The 25,166-nt window shown below is 41.0% G+C and overlaps 1 protein-coding gene across 11 annotated transcripts in view; it reads left to right on the forward strand.

Moving 5' to 3' along the window:
* Positions 1 to 25,166, forward strand: part of LOC113640761 (polymeric immunoglobulin receptor-like) — a 72,068-nt gene that overhangs the window by 3,532 nt on the left and 43,370 nt on the right. For 8 of the 11 annotated variants that reach the window (XM_047813175.1, XM_047813171.1, XM_047813176.1 and 5 more), the window contains exon 2: positions 11,892 to 12,212. In XM_047813175.1, coding sequence (XP_047669131.1) covers positions 11,892 to 12,212 — 321 coding nt within the window. Of the gene's footprint in view, positions 1 to 62; positions 168 to 438; positions 497 to 599; positions 1,918 to 11,891; positions 12,213 to 25,166 lie in introns of those variants that run through there. The other 3 variants (XM_047813177.1, XM_047813180.1, XM_047813178.1) reach the window with 2 other exon arrangements.

The raw sequence follows: 25,166 nt of genomic DNA on the forward strand, positions 1-25,166 counted from the left end.
ATCAATACTTGATGAATCTGTTCCCAGCTGATAAACTGACTGTCTGTTTGTTTCTCTTCCAGGATTTCCAGCTTTCACTGTTATCACTGTGTCTGTAATTCTGCTGCTGCTTCTGATTGGAACCATAATCCTCACTGTGGCTATACAAAAGAATCACAGTATGCAAGGTACACACACACACACACACACACACACACACACACACACACACACACACACACACAAAACATGTTAAATGTTAAACATGTTGAGGTTCATCATTGGGTACTACAGTGATGATTTGTGAATATTTACTGAAGTCTCTGTCCAAGTTCACAATAAATTATTATTCAGCAAATATTCTCTACCTTTATGTCATGATGAAATGTTAAGTCATGATAAAATCTCAAATAAAAAATGTAAACACGACCAAGTACTATTGTTTATTTGCCATTTTTGCAGCAGCAGCAGCTTCTGTTGGCAGGCATTGTGACCAAGACTCAGGAAATGACCAGAGGTAATTATCTTCATCAGTGTATGTTCAGTTGCACATGAAATGATAGAAATAAGAAAATGTGTGTGTATATATAAATATAAATTCTATTTCCCTTTGTTTTCAGTGTTTTCTAACAGTGTAACTATGAAGAAATGAAATATGCTAAAAGTCTGATTTACACAACAGTGATTTTTTTTACAGCAATGCCAATAAAGATGCAGCTCCAATCATTAATTATGATGTGTTGTGTGATTATAATGTACTTCAGTCACTTACACTATTGTATGTGGATAGATAATGGATCATGATTAATGCTCCAAGCATGTGTCACTGGATCTCTACAATTTTGTTCAGATATTATTTCTATTATTTCTTCTTCTTCACCAAAACCAATATGTGATGACATATTTGTTACACGTAGAACCAGTAAATTGTCTTTAAAAGAGATTACATTTTAATTAGGGATGTCCTGATCGTTTTTTTTTTTGCCCCCGAGTCCGAGTCACTTGATTATGAGTATCTGCCGATACCGGGTCCCGATCCGATACTTCTATAATACATTAAAAAAGAATAAAGAAGAGTGAATAAACAGATCCAGGATGCTCCTTATTTTTTATTTAATTCACCTTTTTTTAACATTCAACAACATCTGTTAACAAACAAAGCACTTCTGTGAGGTAGCTTAAACAATCAGGTAATAAATAACATAAATTCTTTACTTTTGGACTTTAGTGCAACAATAAATATAAAAAAGTCTAATATAAAAACAAATAGCACCTCAACTTAAAATACCCGGCAGACATGATACCAGAAGGAAATCCAGAAGGAAATGTATGTTTTTCTTAATGAAAACTAACATCTCTACCTTGTCAGGTTTGAGCCTGTTTCTGTTCTCATTAAGGACGTGATCTATTTTTAACCAATACCGTCTCTGCAACAAAGTGATGTCATACTGCACCCGCTGTTGTTTCTGTGTGGAGTCAGAGGGTCTAAATCTGTGCCACCCCATAACTATAGATGTGTTAAAAATAATGAGAATATATAGTTCTGATCGGGAGGTAACATCCGATTCCGATCGAGTCAGAAACCATGTGATCGGGCCCGATTTCCGATCACGTGATCGGATCGGGACATCCCTAATCTCAATTAAGAGATTACAGTTACTTTACTTGTGTATTTTAGTTTATTTTGGTGAAAATGTTGGATTTTCTTTATTCTTTAAAAATATCCAATCACCTGATTAGATTCTGAGCTAATTTGCATGATTGCATCATTGCACTGTATATTAATCCTTTTTAAATTTGCCTGATCCCTTTAATCTATCTATCTATCTATCTATCTATCTATCTATCTATCTATCTATCTATCTATCTATCTATCTATCTATCTATCTATAACTCTTAACTTGTATTATGTTCATCAATAATAAATTAAGGTTTTGACACTGGAAAACATCATATATTTTTATTTAATGCCACAACTTCAAGATTTAACTCCTTCAAAGCCACAGGAAATGTAAGTTTGAAGCAAAATTGTATAACTTTAAGCACTTTTAAAATGTGTTTCGCTGTTAGAAAATATGAGTGTTAACATTAGAGAAGGCGATGTCCGATGCTCTAGTATGCTCTGGCCACATCCCATTCCACCATGGAGATGTAGCTTACAGCAGGTTATGGTCACTGAACTGCTGGATGTCCAGTTGCTGCTCTGAAAACAATGTGGGCTTCATAGATCATTTGAGCGCTTCTGAGGGCAAGGTTGGCCTGTCAGAAGGGGACAGTGTCCATCCCACTCGGGAAGGAATTGCTCCCATTTCTTGCAACATAGCAGATAGTTTAAGAACAAGCCTATTTAATCTGTGGCAGACAAACAGGTGAATCCAACCGTCTGCTAGCTGCATTGAGTCATCACCCAGGAACAAGTAGTAGTGAAGTGAAGTGACATACAGATAAGTTTGGTGACCCATACTCAGAATTTGTTGTCTGCATTTAACCCATCCAAAGTGCACATACACAGCAGTGAACGCACACACCATGAACACACACCTAAAGCAGTGGGCAGCCATTATGCTGCTGCGCCCGGGGAGCAGTTGGGGGGATTTGGTGCCTTTCTGAAAGGTCTCAGTCGTAGCCGGCCCGAGACTCGAACCCACAACCTTCGGGTTACAAGTCAGACTCTCTAACCGTTAGGCCATGACTATAGTGGCCGTGTCTATTTCCGGAGCTAAACAAAAATCCATATACACTATATACACCTAATTTCATTTAGTCACCTTACTAGTGAGTGTTTAACAGAAACGGGTTAAACCAAACGAGTTTGTCGCATTAAACGAAGCTTGTCCACCTGGTTATAGAAATATACATCAGCCACACCTAACAGGCAGGTGGAGGAGGTGACGCAGTTATCCATGAAGATAAGCTAGGCTTTAAGCAAGAATTATAGACATCTGTTCAACTCATTTGAAGTAGCCTCAAAAAATAAGTCTGAGTCAATTCCTATAATTATTATTTACAGAACTCCTGGACCATATTCTGAATTCCACTGTGAATTTGCAGATTTAATTTCAAACCTAGTTGTTTCTTTAGACAAAGCATTAATTGCTGGTGACTTTAATATTCATTTTGATGTTAGAAGATCCTCTAAAAACAGCAGTTGTTTCCATCTTAGATACAGCAAGGGTTAAGCAGAATGTAATAGGACCAACTCATAATGGAGGTCACACTTGGACAAGATAATTGCAATTTGCCATGTCACCATTTTAAATGTACATTTACGTCTGTTACTGCAGAAAGATTTACCAATAGTCTCCCAGTCATCCATGATTGGATCGCCATCAGATCCCACAGAAGTTTATCAGGTGACTGACTATTTAGTGTCAGTATTTTGCTACACCCTAGATATTGTAGCTCCACTTAAAAGGAACGTAATTAAAGAGACTCACTGTCGAAAAGCGCACACCATCTATTTGTAGGAGTGATGACTTCATGAATTACTTTAACCTCCTAAGACCCGAGCGTTGGTTTGGCCCTGCATTTTAGATGCAGTGACGTCCACGTATGTGGATACCAGGTTGTAGGTTAAGGGAAAAATTGATAAAATCATGCAGAAAATTCAGACCATTAATTTAACACCAAACAATTTGATTGAATGGGGCACAGTGGCTTAGTGGTTAGCACGTTTGCCTCACACCTCCAGGGTTGGGGGTTCGATTCCTGCCTCCGCCTTGTGTGTGTGGAGTTTGCATGTTCTCCTCCTGCCTCGGGGTTTCCTCCGGGTACTCCGATTTCCTCCCCCGGTCCAAAGACATGCATGGTAGGTTGATTGGCATCTCTGGAAAATTGTCCATAGTGTGTGTGATTGTGTGAGTGAATGAGAGTGTGTGTGCCTTGGCACTCCGTCCAGGGTGTATCCTGTCTTGATGCCCGATGACGCCTAAGATAGGCACAGGCTCCCCGTGACCCGAATAGTTCGGTTAAGCAGTAGAAAATGAGTGAGAGAGTGAGAGAACCCTCATACTGGATCCATTGCCTTAAAACAGATACTAAAACAGATTTCTTTAAACAGATACTACCAGTAGCTAACAAACCCATTCTAAAAATTAATCAATTCTTCCCTTAGATGTGAGAACCTACAGTAGATGCGAGAAAGGAATATTTGTGGGGTATAGTAAGAACAGCTTGGGCATATAGTACATGGTGTATAATCAACAGAAAAGGAAAATGTCTAAACACAGACTAGACCAGGGGTCGGCAACCTTAAACACTCAAAAGAGCCATTTGGACCCGTTTCCCACAGAAAAAAAAACACAGGGAGACACAAAACCCTTTTGACATCTAAAATGAAGATAACACTGCATACAGTATATCTGTGATGAGGAGGCGTAAGGCTGAGGATCCATTTGCAGCGTTTATTACAGCAAATACACAACGTCAGACAGATCAAGTCAAAGCCGGCAAACACAGGTGTCAGAGGATAAGCAGAGATCAGAAACGAGGGACAGGCAGAAAGTCGAGACAGGCAGCAAGCAAGGAGAAAGTCGTAGAGAGGAAATAGGGTCGAGATCAGAAATACAGAAAATACAGACTTCCTGGTTCAAACGTTCGGTCTGCCCATTGGACTGCGGGTGGTACCCCAAGGTGAGGCTGATATTGACATTCAGCCGCGTGAAGAAGGACCTCCAAACCCGCGAGGTGAACTGGGGGCCCCTGTCAGAAACGATGTCCTCCGGTAGACCATAAAAGCGAAAAACGCAATTGCACAGTGTTTCCGCTGTCTCGAAGGCCATGGGGAGCTTGTCTAGGGCAATGAGATGGCAGGTCTTTGAAAATCAGACCGGGGCAGGTCAGTGATGAAGTCCAGCGCAATGTGGGACCAGGGCCTCTGCCGAACGGGCAGGGGCTGTAATAAGCCCACGGGGCATTGATAAGAGGCTTTCGAGGTCTGGCATATCGTGCAGCTTCAGACGAACTTGCACAAGTCCGCGGCCAGTGATGGCCACCAGAACCGGTTCTGGACCAGGTGGGTAGTCCCCATGATGCCGGGTGGCCAGAGGCGGGGCTGGTATGCAGGACTTCCAGGAGAGGCGTGCGCAGGTACTCGGGGACATATGTCTTGGCAGGTGGACACTCGGTTGGCGGTGGGGCTTGAGCATTGGCCTGGGAGATCTCGGCCAGGACATCCCACTGAATGGGAGCAAGGACACAAGTCTCGGGGATGATGTGTTCGGTGGACGTATTCTGATCCGTCTCCCGGTGTACGCGTGACAAGGCGTTGGCTTTAGTGTTCTTGCTTCCAGGTCTGTAGGCTACCGTGAATTGGAAGCGAGTAAAGAACATAGCCCACCGAGCCTGGGATGGGTTCATGCGTTTGGCGACTTGCAGATATTCCAGGTTCCGGTGGTCCGTGAGATCAACAAAGGGATGTTGCGCGCCCTCCAGCCAGTGCCGCCACTCTTCGAACGCCGCCTTTATGGCCAATAGATCACGGTCTCCCACGTCGTAGGGGACAATTTTCTGGAAAAGTAAGCACAGGGGAACATTTTATTGGATGGTCCCTGACGCTGGGACAATATGGCACCAATCCCCGTATTGGAGGCGTCCACCTCCACTGTGAATCGGAGGATGGTGAATCGGAGTTGAGTTGAAACTGTCCTTCAAGTGTCGGAATGCGGTGCGTGCTTCCGGTGACCAGGTGAGGTGGTGAGATGGTGCTGAATCCGCAGATGGACCGGCGGTAGAAGTTGGCGAATCCTAGAAATCACTGTAGCTCCTTGATGGTTAGTGGTTGAGGCCACTGCAGTACTGCCTGCACCTTCAAGTCATCCATGGCGACCCCTTTGGCCGAAATGACATAGCCCAGGAAGGCAGATGAGGTCTGATGAAACTCACAGTTGCTGGCCTTGGCATACAAGCGATGCTGAATCAGTCGCTGTAACACTGCCTTCACGTGTTGAATGTGCTCCCTCAGGTTCTCAGAATAAATGAGGATGTCCTCGATATAGACAATCACCCAGCGGTCGAGCATGTCGTGAAATACGTCATTAATGAAGGACTGGAAAACCGAAAGACTGTTAGAAAGGCCGAACAGCATGACCAAGCATTCGTAGTGGCCTGATTGGGTGGAGAAGGCTGTCTTCCACTCGTCCCCCTCTCAGATGCGGATGAGATTATAAGCACAGCAGAGGTCTAGTTTGATGAAGTACCATGCACGACGGAGTTGTTCCAGGGCTGAGGGGACGAGTGGCAGGGAGTACCGGAACTTTACCAAGGCGTCGTTTAGTGCTCGGTAGTCAATGCACGGTCGGAGCCCCCCATCTTTCTTTTTAATGAAGAAGAAGCCTTCCTCAGCTCCTCCTCGATGTACTCCTTCATGGCTGCTGACTCCGGCTGCGAGAGGGGAAATATTCTTCCTCTAGGTGGTGTAGCACCTGGCAGGAGGTCGATGGCGCAGTCGCAGGGGAGGTGTGGAGGTAGTTTGGTGGCCTTGGTCTCACTGAATGCCTCTGCGAGGTCCTGGTACTCGGTGGGAAGTTTGGGGATATTGGAGATGGCAGGCGTGGTGTTGGCGATGTTGAGTTGGAGCGGTCTCTCTGAGGGTCGGTGGTGTACAGCACACGCCTCACTCCAGCTCATAATCTACAGTTCGGGCCACAAGATGACCGGGTTATGGCGCTTGAGCCAAGGTAACCCAAGAATGAGCGCGTGTTGAGGTGAATGGATGATGTGGAAGGCGATGTGTTCCTGATGGTGGTCCCCTACTCGTAAGCAGAGGTCCCGAGTGAGACACGTGATGCGTCCCTCTCCAAGCGGCCTTCCATCTATCGCTTCCACCGCTAAGGGAGAAGCACAGGGGATTACTGGAATGTCATTAGCACGAGCAAATTTCCACGACATAGAATTCCCTGCTGCGCCCCAGGTCAATAAGAGAAGACAGTTTAATCTTTTTTCCCCGAATCTCAAGCTGAATGTTAAACTGGGCGCAGTTCTGTGATTGAGGGACAATCGAATCTAGACTCACCGCGTTCTCCCACCTAGCAGGTGGTCGGATCGGGCAGGTGGACAGTCTGTGTCCGGGTTCGCGGCAGTAGAGGCAAAGCCGTCGGCGGAACCGGCGGTCTCATTCTACAGGCGAGAGACGCGCAAAATCAATTTGCATCGGCTCTGAATGCTCAGGGCGCGCTGCGTGCGGCCGCACGCACATGGGCGCGCCTGGAGCACATTAAGTTGTCTAGCTGTATCGATAGATCCACAAGTTCTGGGTTTAAGACTTTATGATAGAGTAGCCTCAATGGTCACTCCTCCCAGCCTGTTTCTGTGGCGAGAGTATGAAATGCCAGCTCAAATTCGGCTGCGGTAGGAGAACGTGGTGGGAGAACGTGGTGAGCCTAGATTCGATTGTGCCTCAATCACAGAACTGCCCCCAGTTTAACATTCAGCTTGATATTCGGGGAAAGAAGATCCTTCGTGCTCTCCTTCGCAGAATGGTCGAAGACCGTACGAAATTGCGAAAGGAGGGGAAGGCGTTCTCCCTCCATACCGTGGTGGCCCAGTCGAGAGCCTTGCCGGTTAGTAGTGAGCACAAAAAGATGACGCAGCTATCCTAGGTCGGATAAAATGCAGGCTGCTGCGCCACAAAGAGCGAGCACTGCATAAGAAAGCCCCGGCATTTTCCGGGATCTCCATTAAACTTCTCTGAAAAGCTAACCTGGGGCTGGCGGCTGCCGGAGCGGCATAGGTGGGCGTAGGAAGCGCCACTGCAGGTGGCGGCGGGCTTGGTGCTCCGGTGGATCCTTGCAGGCTCTGTAGCGCCGCGGGGAGCTCTTGGGTCAGTGCGGTGAGACGCGTCAGTTGCTGAAGATGTCCGGCGAGCTGTTGTGCTTGACCGCTGGACGACAGCTGCTGGATCTTCCTGTGGCGAAGTCTCCTGTGATGAGGAGGCGTAAGGCTGAGGAGCCATTTGCAGCGTTTATTACAGCAAATACACAACGTCAGACAGATCAAGTCAAAGCCGGCAAACACAGGTGTCAGAGGATAAGCAGAGATTGGAAACGAGGGACAGGCAGCAGGTCGAGACAGGGAGCAAGCAGGGAGAAAGTCGTAGAGAGGAAATAGGGTCGAGATCAGAAATACAGAAACCATGGAAACACTCAGAATGATTGTCAGACAAATCAAGACTTCGTACTGGAGTCAAATACGTGAGCAGTTTAAGTAGAGAGATGAAATGAGGAACAGGTGGCGGTGCAATCAGTGTAAGTGAAGGATGCTGGGGAGTCTAGTCCGGAACAGAGTTAGAACTCCAGAGACGCTTCTCTGTGCTGGAGCTCCTGTGGTGCGCGCGGCGTGCTGATTGTGACAATATCGTTTTTACCTTATTTTTACCTTTTATTTCTGCAGGCAAACAAAAATAGTTTGACCAGTTTGAACTAACCTTAACAAAAAAGATGTTGGGTTGAAGGTTACCTTAAAATAAAATGTTCAACGTCTAATTGAGTCCTCTTCGTATTCATGACATCAAAACTTGCCGGCTGCAGGAAATCAAAAATGCGTCTGCTTCTGTGTGTCGGATTTCACAAGTCGGCAGTTATGATGCATATTTTGAGCGACAAACAAATTAAACACGGTTTATTTTAATGTTACAAGAGCATCACATTCTTAGAATTTAGAATTACATTTTTTTTAAAAACTAACTAAAGTAAAAAAAAATTGAAAGTAAATATTTATTTTCCAAATCTACATGGATCCGCAGCAGAGGGATGAAAGAGCCACTTACGGCTCTGGAGCCGCGGGTTGCCGAACCCTGGACTAGTGAAATTTATTAAGCAGAAGATAGCTGAACAACAGACGCAAACTGGTGATGACGACTTAGGGACTCCAGAATACAAAAACAAAAGGTCCAGTTGTGACATTAATGATGATGCACGAGAGGGCCTGAGACGGAATAAAACAAAAGGGAAGCTACTATAGATGATATTTGTCAAACTGACGTGAGGCTAGAGAAAAAAGTCATAAATGGCAATGTTAACAAGAAATATTCAAAAACCATATATATATATACAGATAACCAATGAGCTATAACACTGACAAGGAATCCAGTGAATGGTCAGAGATCCAAACATATTGATGTAAGTATTGAGTATTGTCCATCAGAAGACATAGTTGTAGACATATTGACAAAGCCTATGAAACGGAGGGTAAAAATATTAAATGATGCATAAATGGGGACAGCGCCGGGGCCGCCTACAGAAGAGGTAACCAGACATGATGTGGGGTAGTCGAATATTTTGAACATTCTGAGAATTATAGGTTTAAACGTGTATATATAACTGTTTTATCATGGATATATTTAACCATGAACTTGTTGGGGAACAGCTGAAGTGTGTTTTGTGTTGAATGTGTTATTTTGTATTGAGTTGTTTTGATTTTATATTATGAGGTGACCACTTTCTGTATTATTTGTGTTTTATGTAGAACTGACTAATTCTCCGTGCAGTTGTCCTTTTTTTCACACTCTGTATCTCCAATGTGCAGATATGGTAAAATATGTTGTTTTAATGTGTTTGTTGGAATTATTGAATTGAATCGCATATGTTTACCGCTAGATAGCGATGTTTTCATCCTGTTTAGTATTTCATTGTTTTGTGATAAATTCGTCAAATCTGCAAATTATATCCAGTATACGATTTCAATGTTAAAAGATTCAGTGATTTAAAAAAGATTAAAAAGAAATAGTACTGCTTTAAATAAATGACAGCAGAGGTAACCAGACATGCTGTAGACTGTGGATTAATTCTCTGTGCAGTTGTCCTTATTTCACACTGTATCTCCATTGTGCAGTGTGCAGACCACCCAGGCAAGACCTCACACCTCCAGGGTTGGGGGTTCGATTCCCGTCTCCACCTTGTGTGTTTGGAGTTTGCATGTTCTCCCCGTGCCTCAGGGGTTTCCTCCGGATACTCCGGTTTCCTACCCCAGTCCAAAGACATGCATGGTAGGTTGATTGGCATCTCTGGAAAATTGTCCGTAGTGTGTGAGTGAATGAGAGTAGACACCGAAGACACCGCAAAGCGAACTGCAACACAGAGAAAATAAATACACATAATAATTAAACTAATTACAACCAGGTATTACAAGACACGTGACAGAAAACACACTGCCAGAACGTCCCCTAATGTTCTGTCAGGGAATGTCCAAGTCCTGACAGTAGGTGGGGGTTTAGTTGCTGTACTGATTTGTTTGTTTCATGTTTCTTCTCTTAACAGATCAGACCTAACTCATTTTGTAACTAAGGAAATAAACTGTATATGTTGGCAAAAATGCAATAAAAAAGAAGCAAGTAGAGATCAAGAGAACAGTACTGCTGAATCACAGTCACATCATTGCACCAGGCATGATTTGTTTAAAAATAAATTCCTCAACCCTTCTTCTTCAGTCCACACAGACACATTTCAAAATGATAGAATGTTTAAGCTCATACTTGACACTTAAACACCACCATGCAATATTATATCAGTATTCTGTATTATATATAAAAAGCTTTTAGCAGATGCCGTTATGAGTGCTTTGCAGACCTACATATATAGCTACAGATACAGAAAGTATCACTGTGTCACTGTGTTTTCACAGACAAACAGCAATGAAGGAATCTCCTACAATTCAAAAACTCCTGCTGTCTCATCATTATCATCTTTATTCCTCTATTGTGAATACTGTAAAGTTCATTTTAAACCAGGGCTGCCAGCTTTTGAGTTCAACTTAGAGTGAGATTTTGGGGGCGGGGCTTTGGTTATGTGGAGGGGCTTGTGGATGGGGCGTGGCTTGGTGTGGGGAAAATACAAACAGAAAATCCTTGCATTAGCAGAAGTGTATTAAGTATATATTGATTGTCAAAGTATTTGGTATCTGTACAGAATTTCTTGGGAGATTTACATTACATTTAATTTTCACGAACATTTTACAGAAATAGGATTAACATGTGATTATTAACATGTTCACAGATCAACATGTGATTAACATGATCACAGATTAACGTGATTAACATGTTCACAGATCAACATGTGATTAACATGATCACAGATTATCATGTGATTAACATGTTCACAGATTAACATGTGATTATTATCATGTTCACAGATTAACATGTGATTAACATGTTCACAGATTAACATGTGCTCTATTGTAAGTGCTGGTGGCTGATTCTGCAGCCTTAACCATTGATTTGGATGCAGCTCCCACTTGAACCCTAACACTTTAGATAACATCCTATAACAGAAAATTCTAATTTATCCATACTGACACCACCACCAGTCAAATATCTGGGCATGATTGATGAGTTGTGATTGATATAAATAAAATCATTTTATTATGGGATGTCGTTGACTTTAAATTCTCTTCTTAGAAAACAATAATTAACATTAACTACTAGGCATGTCCAGATATTTGTCATCTGGAAATACTTTTGTACTGTTTTTATGATAAAGTTATGTAAAATAACTGCTCGGTGCTGCAAAACAAACAACTCTGCTAATGCTAACTTAATCCTATATAAACTATATATCAGCACAGTTACATTAGTTACTAGTCTAAACTGGACGGAGACACGGAGCGACCTGTAACTCACTGACCTGCCTGCGTTCACAATTCACACGGTGTAGATGGGAGGGAGAACGGCTGACTACACAGTTTATGGGAATAAACTGTGTATTTCCATCACAATTGTCACAAAAAACTCACTACACTGTCTGTCTGGTCTCTCTCCGTGTTGCTTTGCGAGATCGTGCGGCGCGATTTTTTTTTTCCTCACTGCTGCACGAGTCTGCGTGAGAATATGGGGGTGTGGCGTGAGAATACGGGGGTGAGCGTGACAATATGGGGGTGTGGCATGAGTGTTTTGATCAGATGGGTTTTTGGTGTTTTGTCAGATGGAGGAGCCTCAAAGGAAGTAACAGGATATTCAGGAGGAGGAATCCTTATCAAGTGCAAGTATGATACAGCATACAAAGATAAACAAAAATATTTCTGTAAGGGTTCAATGCCAGGCTGTCTTGACCAAATAAAGACAGGAGATAAAAACCAGTGGGTAAATTCAGGAAGATTCTCACTGTTTGATGACACCAAATCATCAGAGTTCTGGGTGATGTTCAGAGAGCTCACTGTACAGGACACTGGGACGTACCAGTGTGGAGTTGATAAAACTTTAGTGAAAGACATTTACACACCGGTGGAACTGAAGGTAAAGGAAGGTGAGTCTCCCACCACTGCCTTCTGTTTATCTTTACAAAGATCTAGTGTCATTAAGAGATGTGGAAAAGACAAAGTAACTGTAACTTAAGTAACTATACTTAAAAGTGTCATTTAAAGAGAATTCTCAGTCACAAGAATACTTATTTGTTCATTTTGTCTTTGTACAAGGCTGATAAACTATTTCTATTTTAAATTTAAATTCCCAAAATGCTTTTATATATATATATATATATATATATATATATATATATATATATATATATATATATATATATATATATATATATATATAAAAATCTTGTCCTCTTTGTTTGAAAACTAATAACAAATAACCTGTAATTGATCATCAGAGCAAAAGGACTGCATATATGACTTAATTGATCATCATACACATACAGTAGTTAGTGATTAATTGAGTTGACCGTGATTTGATTTAGAACTTGCTCCTAACAGGGTCCTTGGTCTCTAGAGAAGTGACTGCATATGCTGGGGGAGGAATTAACATCAAATGCAGATATGAGGATGAATATAAAGACAAATCAAAATCATTCTGTAAGATCGGAACACATCAGTGGTGTTTTAATCAAAAACAAACAAAACTGAACAGTGAATGGTCACATGATGGCAGATTCTCAATTCATGACAACAGAAGTGCAGGATTCTTCAGTGAGAGCTTAATATAGAGGACACAGGAATATACGCATGTGGTGTTGTTGTGTCTGATGATCTGGCGGACTACACTGTAGTGACACTGAATGTAACAGAAGGTGAGGAGCATTAATTATGTGTTTTAAGCAGAAGAAACATGTGGTCATATTTCTATACAAATATACTGTAGAAATGTGTATGTTATGCTAGGACACAAATACACATATAACATTGACTTTTGACTTTGACTTTGATTTGCAGATCTGTCCTATGAAAAGTCCATCAGTACGAGTGTTCATGTAGGAGGAGATTTAACTGTCAGATGTAAATACCCACAATCCCTCAAAAGTGACCCCAAGTTTCTCTGAAGGGGGAAGACGCAAGATTTTGCTTGTTTTTATAAGGACTCTGTTAAAGATAATAAAAAATATTTAATTACTGAGAAAATGGCCCTGTTTGATGACAGAGACAAACAAATCTTCAATGTGAGTATTAGATCTGTAACTAAGCAGGACTCTGAATACTGGTGTGGAGCTGAAAAAGCCTGGACATCTGATCATGGATACAAGGTTTATTTCACACGGATCAACCTGACAGTCACTGGTGAGTTTGTAGAGACGTGTAGACACACTGTGTGAATTTTTCTGATATAACAGATGCTTTGTTTTCAAGCACAGACTCAGTACACATCCTAACTAAGACTAATCTGTGATATTATTAGCAGTTCTGAATAGAAAATTCAAATATAGTACAAATATAGCAGTTATTTTTTTAGAAACAAGCTTTTTACCACAATGAACTGCAGTAACCTACATGATAATATCTGTTAACCTTCAAAATTCTCTTTTTCAGACTAACAGATGTGATAAGCAGATTTTTATTAGGCTTAAATCAGTTCTTCCTGTGCATGTGTGTGTTTTTGCTTCACTACACTTTTTGTGACTAAAATATATTTATAGCAACAGAGCAATTTCTCACATCATCCTGTAATTGCTGATTTTGTCAGCTAACACTAATTTATTATCTAACTGAATTAGATCCATATGTCCCAGTTTCAACCTTAAAACCAACACGCCCTTCATCTTCGTCATCATCATCATTATTATTATCATCATCATCAACATCATCATCATCCCCACTTCTTCGTCTCACAGATAAAAACAAATCCTGGACTACTCCAGCTTCTCCTCCAGCAGGTGATTCTGCTCAGATGCACATAGTCTAACTATCAATACTTTATGAATCTCATCCCATTTGATAATTTGACTGTCTGTTTGTTTTTCTTCCAGGATTTCCAGCTATCACTGTGATCACTGTGTCTGAAAATTTACTGCTTTTGATTGGAACCATAATCGTCTTCGTGGATCTACAGACACAGAGACACACCACATACACAATGCAAGAAATATTTTTTAACAAATTAATTTTGTGTGACTGGGTCATGATTATTAGCAATGCAACCTCAGTACTCCAACGTATTTAGTCCAGAGTTTGGGTTGCTGTTTGTGTGAATTATTTTCCATGGAGATTGGAGGCATTAAGGGTGCTTTCACATCTATAGTTCGGTTCATTTGGTCCGGACCAAAAGCAAAAAATGATACATTGTAGCTTTTTATCAGTTTTGGTTCCTTTTCACACCACACTGATCGTTCTGTTCCGCACCAGTTGAAAAAAACCAAAATGCAGTCATGTGATAACATCCACATCACTCATTGGCCATATGTCTTTGAGCGTATTTCCTAAACTGCTTCTCGATTGGTCAGAATAAACGTGCGGGAAATTTCAACGAAACTCCGGAAGTAAACAAAAAGAGTAAAATACAGGAAAATACAGCATACTGTTCACCATGGAGAGAAGACTGCGCGCTGCGATTATGTTCGTGGTTGTAATCTACTACATTGCTTGTACACAGCATTCTATGCAAAGTCTTAAATATAATTTTAATGCACTGCAAACGGCAAAGACACATCGCAAGACACTTCAGGAGGTGGCGAGCATTACTTTTGCGAAACTGTGACATGCTCATCTTCCGTAAATATTGCCAACGACCCACTACGGCAGCTGGTTTAGTCCAAAATGCGCAATACTTTTTGAAGTTAGGTCTATTTGATCTCGGATCGTGTTCTCACCATAAACAAACTGGTCCAGAGTTCGTTTGAAAGTGTACCGAGACCACCTCTTCAAGGAGGTCTCGGTACGCTTGTTTGGTCCGCTTTTGGTGCGCACCAGAGTTCGATTGCTGCATTCTCACCTCCCCGAACAAACCGCACCAAATGGGCAATCGAACTCTGGGACGATTCAACCGAACTAAACAAGGCAGGTGTGAAAGCACCCTAAATGACCCCTAGGTGTGTGTGTGTGTGTGTGTGTGTGTGTGTGTGTGTGTGTGTGTGTGTGTGTGTGTGTGTGTGTGTGTGAGTTTGTGTGTGTTTTGAATGAGTGGTGCCCTGAATAAGTGTCTGCTCCACCACGACTGACAAAAACTTCAGCAGTTCCTGACGTTCCTGAATCTAATAATCTACTAACTAAAGTATTCTGATTTTAAAAGACACAATGTACATCTGAGTGCAGTGTGTGTTTTCTATTTACCTCAGTGAACAAAAACAGGATTTTTTCATGCTCAGCTGAAGGAGCAATGACAGTGATGCTGTCGATTTACTGACCACTTTACTGCTTCTTTCAGCAGATTCAGCCTCTACTACTTCTGGCCAAGACCCAGGAAACCAAGTGGTAATTGATAAATCATTGTGTGTGTTTAGTACCAAAACTTTTTTTTTTTTTTGGAAGGAAAAAAAAACATAAATTTGTTTCTGTTTCTCTTTGCTCTCAGGTTCCTCTTGATATCTGTGTATATGAAGAGATTAAAGACAGCAGACGACTTTCTGCCTCAGATGCTGCAATTTCCACAATTTACTCTACAGCTGAACTACCCACAATCCCCTCTGATAATCACACGGTCAAAGTTACCCACAAGCCCCTATGAGTCTGCTGTTTACCCTACTGCTCAACTATTACTTTGTTCTCCCCTTTGTTTTTATTAATTTGCTCTTGGTCATTTCCCTTAACCAGTGCCCTTCTAAAAAAAACAGCATTGCTGGTCCAGCATAAGGTATGTTTTGCATGCTGGGACCAGCTTGAGATGGTGGTATGCTGGTCCAGCATTAGGTGCAGGTTGCTGTTGTGCTGGCCAACCAGCCTGGGTTGCTGGTGTGCTTTCCGACCAGCTTGGGATGCTGGTATGCTGTTCCAGCATTTGGTGCTGGTTGCTGGTGTGATGGCCGACCAGCCTGGGATGCTGGTGTGCTGGTCAGCATATGTTGTCTATGATGCTAGTATAATCCCAGCAAGACAACAACAAAACCCATATATATATATATATTTTGATATATATATATATATATATATATATATATATATATATAGACACACACACACACACATTTATATATATTTGTTTAAAAGTTTGTTTAAAATATTTATTGGACAATGACATTTGCTTGTAAAATTTACTGTAATTTACAGACGTGCACAGATCTCTGAAAAATTATAGGAACAAAATAAGAAACAAAACTATATATCACTCATTTGTTTATATTGTGCAGTGAATGAGTTACGATAAAACAGCTACTGCTTAAGTTACATACCTTTAAGCATTAGTATTTGTGCGGAAGAAGTCTTGCTTCCATCATACAGTAGGTACCCAATAGACCTGAGTTTGTTCAAAATGTCATAGTTAAAGTCCTTAATTTCGCTAGTTGAAACAACTGCCGTGCAGCTGTCATCCAGGTTCCTCACGAATGCAAACATTCTGATTCCCAGTGATCAACAGATATGTCATGTAGAAGCGGAAGCTTTTTTTTTTTACCCCAAAACAAAATCCTAATTACGGTGGCAAAAACATGATGATCTGGAACACGTGCACTTATGCTAATTCCAATAAACACTGTAAGGTATATAATGTAGTCGAAAACATTGCGAGATTTATTTTTGGAAAGTGCAGGAACTACATTTACCTACATAGTTGCTTTAAAGGCTGATGCTGGGTAATATCACTTCACATTACCGCTTTGCGGTAACAACTTAACTACCTCTTAATTGAGACAAATGGATTATATATATATATATATATGTCTTTCAAAAACCATCATTCTGTATGATTTATATGCTGCTTCCCTCATGGAGCCCGGGAATTCAACAGTTGTTGGTATTACTATATTTAATTTGTGGAGACACTTTAATCCCTAATGAATGATTTTTAAATGTTTTTATTCTTTGTTATTCAAAGCTTTTTGAGCTTTGTTATTTCAGTTCTTTATTCAAAAGAGGGAGCAAAAGAAATAACACTTATAATTAAATATATTCCAATATATTGTGTTATAATCTTATATTAACGTGTTACATAGAAACATACACAAGCAAAAATAAAGGTTGTTCCGATAAAACTCATTCCAGTAAGATCATACTGGTTAACCAGCTACACCAGCCCCGTTTTGCTTAATAACACCATGACTATACTGGCCACCCATCTATACCAGCATTGACCAGCATTATACCAGCACTGACCAGCATTATACCAGCACTATACCAGCATGAACCATTAAAAACCAGCCTGGACCAGCATGGAATTGTTCAGTAGGGCAGACCACACTCATAGGTGAATCACTGCACTTTACTGTGTACACACAGTCCCTCACCCCCAGTGCTCAAGCCCTGCCAAGAAAAAGATGACATATATCAACTCAAAGAAATGCATGCATCAAAGACGAGAACTAACGAAAAGGTACAGAGAAAATGGATGTATTTGGATAATGCTGCTTTGTAATTGGTTCCTGCTTGTTTCACCAGCTCAAGGCCTTTTTTCGGCTAGAAATCAATTAGTTGATGGACATTATATTGCTTATACTATTTTTTGTCAGAAAGCTCCTTATACTGGAATTGCTACTAAAGACAGAACACAATATACAAAGAGAAGTAAATGGCATGTATACAAGATTCTACTGGTTTTGCTGCTACTAAGTGGGGATATTCAACTAAATCCTGGCCCATCAGTAAATTTTAACCCAGACCAAAACTGATGGCTACTAAACAGCAAATGTGTATTAATTGTCTTATTCTTCACCAATATGAACATGAACCAGTGGATGTAAGAAGCAAACAGTCTGTAACTACCAGGCCAGGCTTAGGCCACAGCAGCGGAAGATCTACAACCATCAGGCCAGCTTTAGGCCTCAGTGGCAGTAGCCCAGCTGTCACTGAGCCAGGCTTAGGCCTTAGCATTAGCCAAGCTACCATTGGGCCAGGCCTTTGCAACAGCAGTAGCAATAGCTTAGCTACTACCGGGCCAGGCTCAGACCTCAGCAGCGGCAGCAAAGCTACCAGCAGGATAGGCTCAGTCCTCAGCAGAGGCAGTAGTAGCAATAGACCAGCAACTACTAGGCCAGAACTAGGCCTCAGCAGCAGCAGTCCAGTTACCACCGGGCCAGACTACGGGCACGATTCCGGGCCTAGTAACTTCTGCAGTGAACCACCAGGGCTACTGGTCATGCGGTATGTAAACAAAGACAATTTAGATTCTTTCTGACTGTGAATCATGCAAAGGTTATATGGGACCCGAAGACTAAACCAAGTGGCATTTTTGGAGGGCATTCGAAGTATTATATCAAAAATACATCAGATTCAACATTTACTGACAGATTATAATTTGGATTATCTATGTTTAAGTGAAACCTGGCTAAATAGCAATACTCCAACACATATGATTGATGTACCTGGTTGTATTTGTTTTAGAAAAGATAGACTAACTGGCAGGGGTGGTGGTGTGTTGATTTATATTAAAGAAATTAAATGTGTAAACACTTTTAGAATGTGTGGGCATCACTGTAGTGTTGTCGACAAAGATGAAGTTTAATATTGTTACTTTATATAATCCCCCCTCACATGATGTATCATTTTATAATGACATTTTATAATAACCGCGGACCGGTCAATGTTTGATAATTTTACCGCAGCCCGCTGGGGGTGACGGGTGGCGGCTATAATAATTTTAATTTAATTGTATTTAAACATGCCTTTTTAACTCACTACAACGCTAAATCAATGAGAACCCTGAGCTTGTTTCTTTGCAACGAGACGGTTCCATCTGGGGTTATAGGAGACAATGACACCCGAAGTGTGTTGCTTATGTCCAGTTTATTCCGTTGTTTTGTTTTGGTTGCCATCACTGCAGAAAACCCTGCTTCAAACAGATAGCATGTCGGACATGGCAATAGGGATTTAAGTGCTGTGGTGACAATCTCAGGGTTTTCCGTCCACGACTTTAATCCAGAATACCGGCAGAGTTTATAACTTTCTAACGACGTCTGTTTTGTTATAACTTTCTAACGACGTCTGTTTTGTCTGTTTTTATTTGTGTGTTAAATTTGAGCAAACACCAAGCACTGTTAAACATGAGAAAGTACCGGTGAACAGAGAGAAGAGCGATACACACCTTCTCTCTCCACCAAAGCTACAACACCACTGCCGCTTGCAGCCGCTCAGCTCCAGATGTCACCTAAACCCGGCCCGATATCATGATATTTTGCGCATGCGCGGTATTGGTGCGGTCTCATTTAGGTGACGTCTCTCAGCTCCCGGTTAACCTCTCGTCCATGGAAAGTCGCACAAACCCGAAACAAATACACCACAGTAAATAAAATGGAAATAACTGAATGTTCCTTGGGCGACCCGGTACTATTTGGTCCACGGACCGGTACCGGTCCATGGCCCGGGGGTTGGGGACCACTGATCTAGATGGCTTACTTAAACAGTTAAATTGTCGCTGTGAGATCTTCCAAGGAGATTTTAACATAAATTGGTTAAGTAATAGTAATACGCAAAAGCTAAAAACATTTTACTTAAAGCATAATTTCAACCAAATAATCAAAGAACCAACCAAGATTAACAAAAAGCTGTAAAACTCTTATTGATTTGATCTTCACAAATAGAACTGAGCGAGTGAGTAAAACGTACAGCTTAATCACAGGTATTTCTGATCACAATATGATGTTAATCGTTAGAAAGCAAAAATCGTCTATATTCCTTTTGTAATATTCGGCATAAATTAGAATTTATAGGTATTCCCAAAAATAAAAGAACTCAACTTGAAGATGAATTACAGAACATGAATTGGAATAATGTTAGGCAAACTCATGATTTAGATACCTGCTGTACTACAATGATGAAAACACTAACAGATGTGATTCAGAAACATACTCAGTTATTGAAGTATCCAAAACGTAGAAGGGCTTTACCATGGCTGAATAAGGATATTCTCCAGCTGATGAAAAAAGAGACCTTGCGCTCAAACATACATTATTAACAAAAACTAACACAGATAAACTTGTTTTTAAGGGATTATTAAGAAATAAAGTAGTTAGGGAGTTAAGCAAAGCAAAAACAAACTACTTTATGAAATTGATGGCCTCCTTAGGAGGGAACAGTTCAGAACTTTGGAAACATCTAAATATTTTAACTAATCGAGTGCCTAAACAACAAAAATTAATAGTGGAATTAAATATAAATGGAATCGTTACTAACGAAAGGACTGAAATTGCAAATCAATTTAATAGATTCTTTATCCAATCATCTGAGGATTTGGCTAACAATTTTCAACCAGTCCAATTAAAACACATACTGAGAGATCAAACAAGATCTTTTTGTATAAAAGAGGAAGACCAGGGTGAAATTGCTGAAGTTTTTAGACAGTTACGGCAATCTAAGGCCAAGGACAACATTGGCTTGGATACTGCTTTTATAAAAAAAAACATAGTTCTCTCCTTTTACTACCAGTTACACATGTACTGTAGTAAACTTATCTATTAGAGCAAATGAATTTTCTTAATTTTTCATAATATATTGAGAGAGAGTATTACAGGTCATATTCCATCAAGCTGACAGTTTTATTACCCCTGACAGCTGCTATGCCAGCTGGTATGACAGCTGTTATGACAGCTGTCATTAGTGATATGAAATTATTAAAGGTATTATTAAAGGTCAAAGGTCATACCTTCTGGTGTGGTAGATGTATGTCTTGACTCCAAGTAGTTAAAGACCCCACTTTACCTCTCACAACCACCCCTGTCTTTCATATTGTTTTAACACCATCGTGCCTGGTTCCCGTAGACAGGTGATAAGTAATTAAAACAAGGACATATGTCGGTGCTAACTCAAGGTGACAGTTTTATTACCCCTGGCAGCTGCAATGTCAGCTGTTATGACATCTGTTATTAGTGATATGAAATTATTAAAGGTTAAAGGTTATACCTTTTGGTGTGGTAGACATGTCTTGACTCCAAGTCAAGTCAAGACCTCCCACCACCACCCCCTCTCATTTCAGTGCTTGGTTCCCATAGACAGGTGACAAGTAATTAAAACAAGGAGCTATGTTCTAAAATGGGGTTTTATGACCCCTCAGAGGAAGCAGTGTTGTAAAAACAAGGACCTATGTTTTTGGCTTGTTCCCATAGACAGGTGACAAGTAATTAAAACAAGGAGCTATGTTCTTTTTTTTTTTAAAAAATGGGGTTTTATGACCCCTCAGAGGAAGCAGTGTTGTAAAAACAAGGACCTATGTTTTTGGCTTGTTCCCGTAGACAGGTGACAAGGACCTATGTTCTTTTTTTTAAAATGGTGTTTTATGACCCTCAGAGGAAGCAGTGTTGTAAACAAGGACTTATAAAAAGGGTTTGTTTTAACCCCATCAGAGGAAGCAGTATTGTAAACAAGTAAATATGTTTGATTGAATAGATAGAGATAGGTACTTAAAACTCGTGTTTGATCCGGGGGGTGTTTTGCGATAGGTCACCCCTCCCCTAAGGCCGGATGGTTTTCAAATCAAGATTATGACACCCTCCTTTGTGTTAGGAGCATCTCTCAGTCTGATCGTTAGTCAATGGGGGGTGCTATCTATAACGTCACACACGCGCATCCTGACCAAACGCGCGTGAGAAGAAAAGTTGATCCGGGGGGGGTGTTTTGCGATAGCTTACCCCTCCTCTAAGGCCGGATGGTTTTCAAATCAAGATTATGACACCCTCCTTTGTGTTAGGAGCATCTCTCAGTCTGATCGTTAGTCAATGGGGGGTGCTATCTATAACGTCACACACGCGCATCCTGACCAAACGCTCGTGAGAAGAAAGACGCGCACACGCGCACCCTGAGCGGAAACGTGCACCTGAGCGGAAACGCGCGTGAGAACAAAAGAAAAAAGGAGCAAACGTCCCCTCCCCTCCCTCGAATTTAGTCTTCAAATACCATATCGGGGCTCCGCGTATAACAGGTGTGATTCATTGAACATAGCTATGGCTGTTTGTCCCGGTGCACCAAAGAAAATGCAAAAACATACCGAGCCAAGTTTTGCAGAGATTTTAGAGCGTGAACGTAGTGAGTATTGGGCGATGTCAAACGGATGTACAGCCGGCTTTCACTTTAATGCTGAATCAAACAGTGTAACGCTTTTCAAGTTGTCTGGACCTGACCACCCAGCCTATCTGACGCAATTGTCTGTGAAAACGTATCAAACAAACGCGACCCTTCCAGGGTAATTTCATTCTGACTCTTAGATCTGTATTTTTTTTTTCTTCAGTCGATTGTTTTATCATATATTACATTATAATCTAAATGTTTTATTTATTTAATTCATCGTTTATTCATTTTTAGACAGTTGTATTGAGATTATTTCCCGCGACGAGCCTTCTACAACGCACGTGCTAGGCCTAAGAACGGGGAACATCCGGGGTCTATCCAAAAGTCGATAGCTGTAGTAACCCCCACAGCTCAGACCAGTTTTACAAACTACAGGGTAAGTTACACCATGAAAATATGTATGTTGTAAATCTTTCATTAACCTTATATGATATTTTAAGTATTTAATTATCCATTATTTTGTATGTGTGACATGTTCAGAAGACACCGGAACAACGTCTGACTCCGATAGTTCAGATTTTTTTGGGTAAGGTCGTTAGCATTCTCTTTTCAAGTCAACCCTTAAGAGTGTAAAACAATCCTCCACACATTGTTCTGTAATCTGTATTCTATTTAGATACCGTCATTGAAGGAGTAAGAAACTACAATCAACCCCCTTGAAGAAAATTCCAACATTGGAGACACTCTCTTCAGGATTTTTTCAGCTAAGGGATAGAATAACTGAAAACTTTGAGCATGTCTACAGTGAGTATGTTCAATCCTTGCATAATACTCTGGAATCCTTAAATTGCTGTGTTATGGTGAATAAAAGAAATGTTAAGACAATATTATTTTAGAAATGGCTCAGAAGCGTTCGAGTAATTCTCCCTCTTCAGAAGCTAAAAAAATTAGAATTGAAAATGACCCTACATCATTACATGATCTCTGCTTTGGTGAAACTTCGACTTTTTCAAGTAGTCTGTTACAACGTGATCCGTACACAGCCCTGAATCCTTTTTTAACCGATGCAATCAATGAGTTGAATGATAGTTTACGATCGACACTTAGACACGATATTCAGAGCCCCAATCCGGGGTTGACCGATAATTTAACAGCGACACAAACACAGCTGCCTCATCATGACGTGTTCTTAGAATTGAATCGGAGTCTGTTAACGTTGCAGAATAGTCTAAATGATCAAGATCTACCTGTGCCGTTAAATCCATTTTTAACCGATGCAATCAATGAGTTGAATGATAGTTTACGATCGACACTTAGACACGATATTCAGAGCCCCAATCCGGGGTTGACCGATAATTTAACAGCGACACAAACACAGCTGCCTCATCATGACGTGTTCTTAGAATTGAATCAGAGTCTGTTAACGTTGCAGAATAGTCTAAATGATCAAGATCAACCTGTGCCGTTAAATCCCTTTTTGATAGAAGCTGTAAACCAATTGAACGAAAGTCTTAACTTATCTAACGAACAAAATGTCGTTAATGCAACAACTCCAGTAACCTATCAAGAACCTGCATCTCAACAAGATTTGCTTCATGGTCTTAATCAAAGTCTTATTTTGTTAAATGACAATATCATTAACTTAATCAACCAACCTGTTAATGTTCTGCAAAATCCCGAAACTGATCATGAGTACATTCCTGAAATGGTAAATGATACATCAGTAGACAATGCGTCGCCGCCCACTGGTGAAAATGTACCCTCAGATCACGTAGACAGTGCGCCACCTTCAGTTCAAAATGTACCCTCAGATCACGTAGACAGTGCGCCACCTTCAGTTCAAAATGTACCCTCAGATCACGTAGACAATGCGTCGCCGCCTACGGGTGAAAATGTACCCTCAGATCATGTAGACAATGCGTCGCCGCCCACTGGTGAAAATGTACCCTCAGATCACGTAGACAGTGCGCCACCTTCAGTTCAAAATGTACCCTCAGATCACGTAGACAATGCGTCGCCGCCTACGGGTGAAAATGTACCCTCAGATCAAGTAGACAATGCGTCGCCGCCAACTGGTGAAAATGTACCCTCAGATCACGTAGACAGTGCGTCGCCGCCCACTGGTGAAAATGTACCCTCAGATCACGTAGACAGTGCGCCACCTTCAGTTCAAAATGTACCCTCAGATCACGTAGACAATGCGTCGCCGCCTACGGGTGAAAATGTACCCTCAGATCACGTAGACAATGCGTCGCCGCCTACGGGTGAAAATGTACCCTTAGATCACGTAGACAACGCATCGCCGCCACCTTCTGTTGAAAACAATCAAATAGGTCATGGTGTAGATAGTAATATTAGGATAATTAATCGTGACAACTTCAATAACACAGAGATCATAAGAAGAGTGAATTTTTCTTCTATCGCTAACGTCAACAGTTTTGCTGAATTTTATAATTATGTTTTAGAGATTTTAAACAGCGTGATAGAAGTTGCGAATGAAATGATTTCACCTAAGGATTATGTCACCGTTGAAATTAGAGGCGTTACACTCAATGTGTCATCTCACATTCAACTAGTCAATGGAGCCATCGATTTACAGTCTTTTTTGACCATGCTCGAAAATACCATTCAAAGTAATCGTGACATATTTACGGATAATTCGCTTGAACTGGTAGTACAGATAGTTCGACCACCTCGCGGTGGTATAGGTTGTAGACGGAAAGTTGCTACAATATTCAATTCAGAAGTTGTACAGAAGAAGATGCGACACTTGTATATTTTTTACAATAAAGACAACATGTGTTTTGCATTATGCGTTACACAGCTTTTAAATCGTGATAAAAGCGATTTTCAAAATGAAAAAATTGCTAAACAGCTCCAATACGCTGTAGGTTTAACTGAAA

The sequence above is a fragment of the Tachysurus fulvidraco genome, chromosome 5 (genome assembly GCF_022655615.1).
Source record: "Tachysurus fulvidraco isolate hzauxx_2018 chromosome 5, HZAU_PFXX_2.0, whole genome shotgun sequence".
NCBI classification, from domain to species: domain Eukaryota; kingdom Metazoa; phylum Chordata; class Actinopteri; order Siluriformes; family Bagridae; genus Tachysurus; species Tachysurus fulvidraco.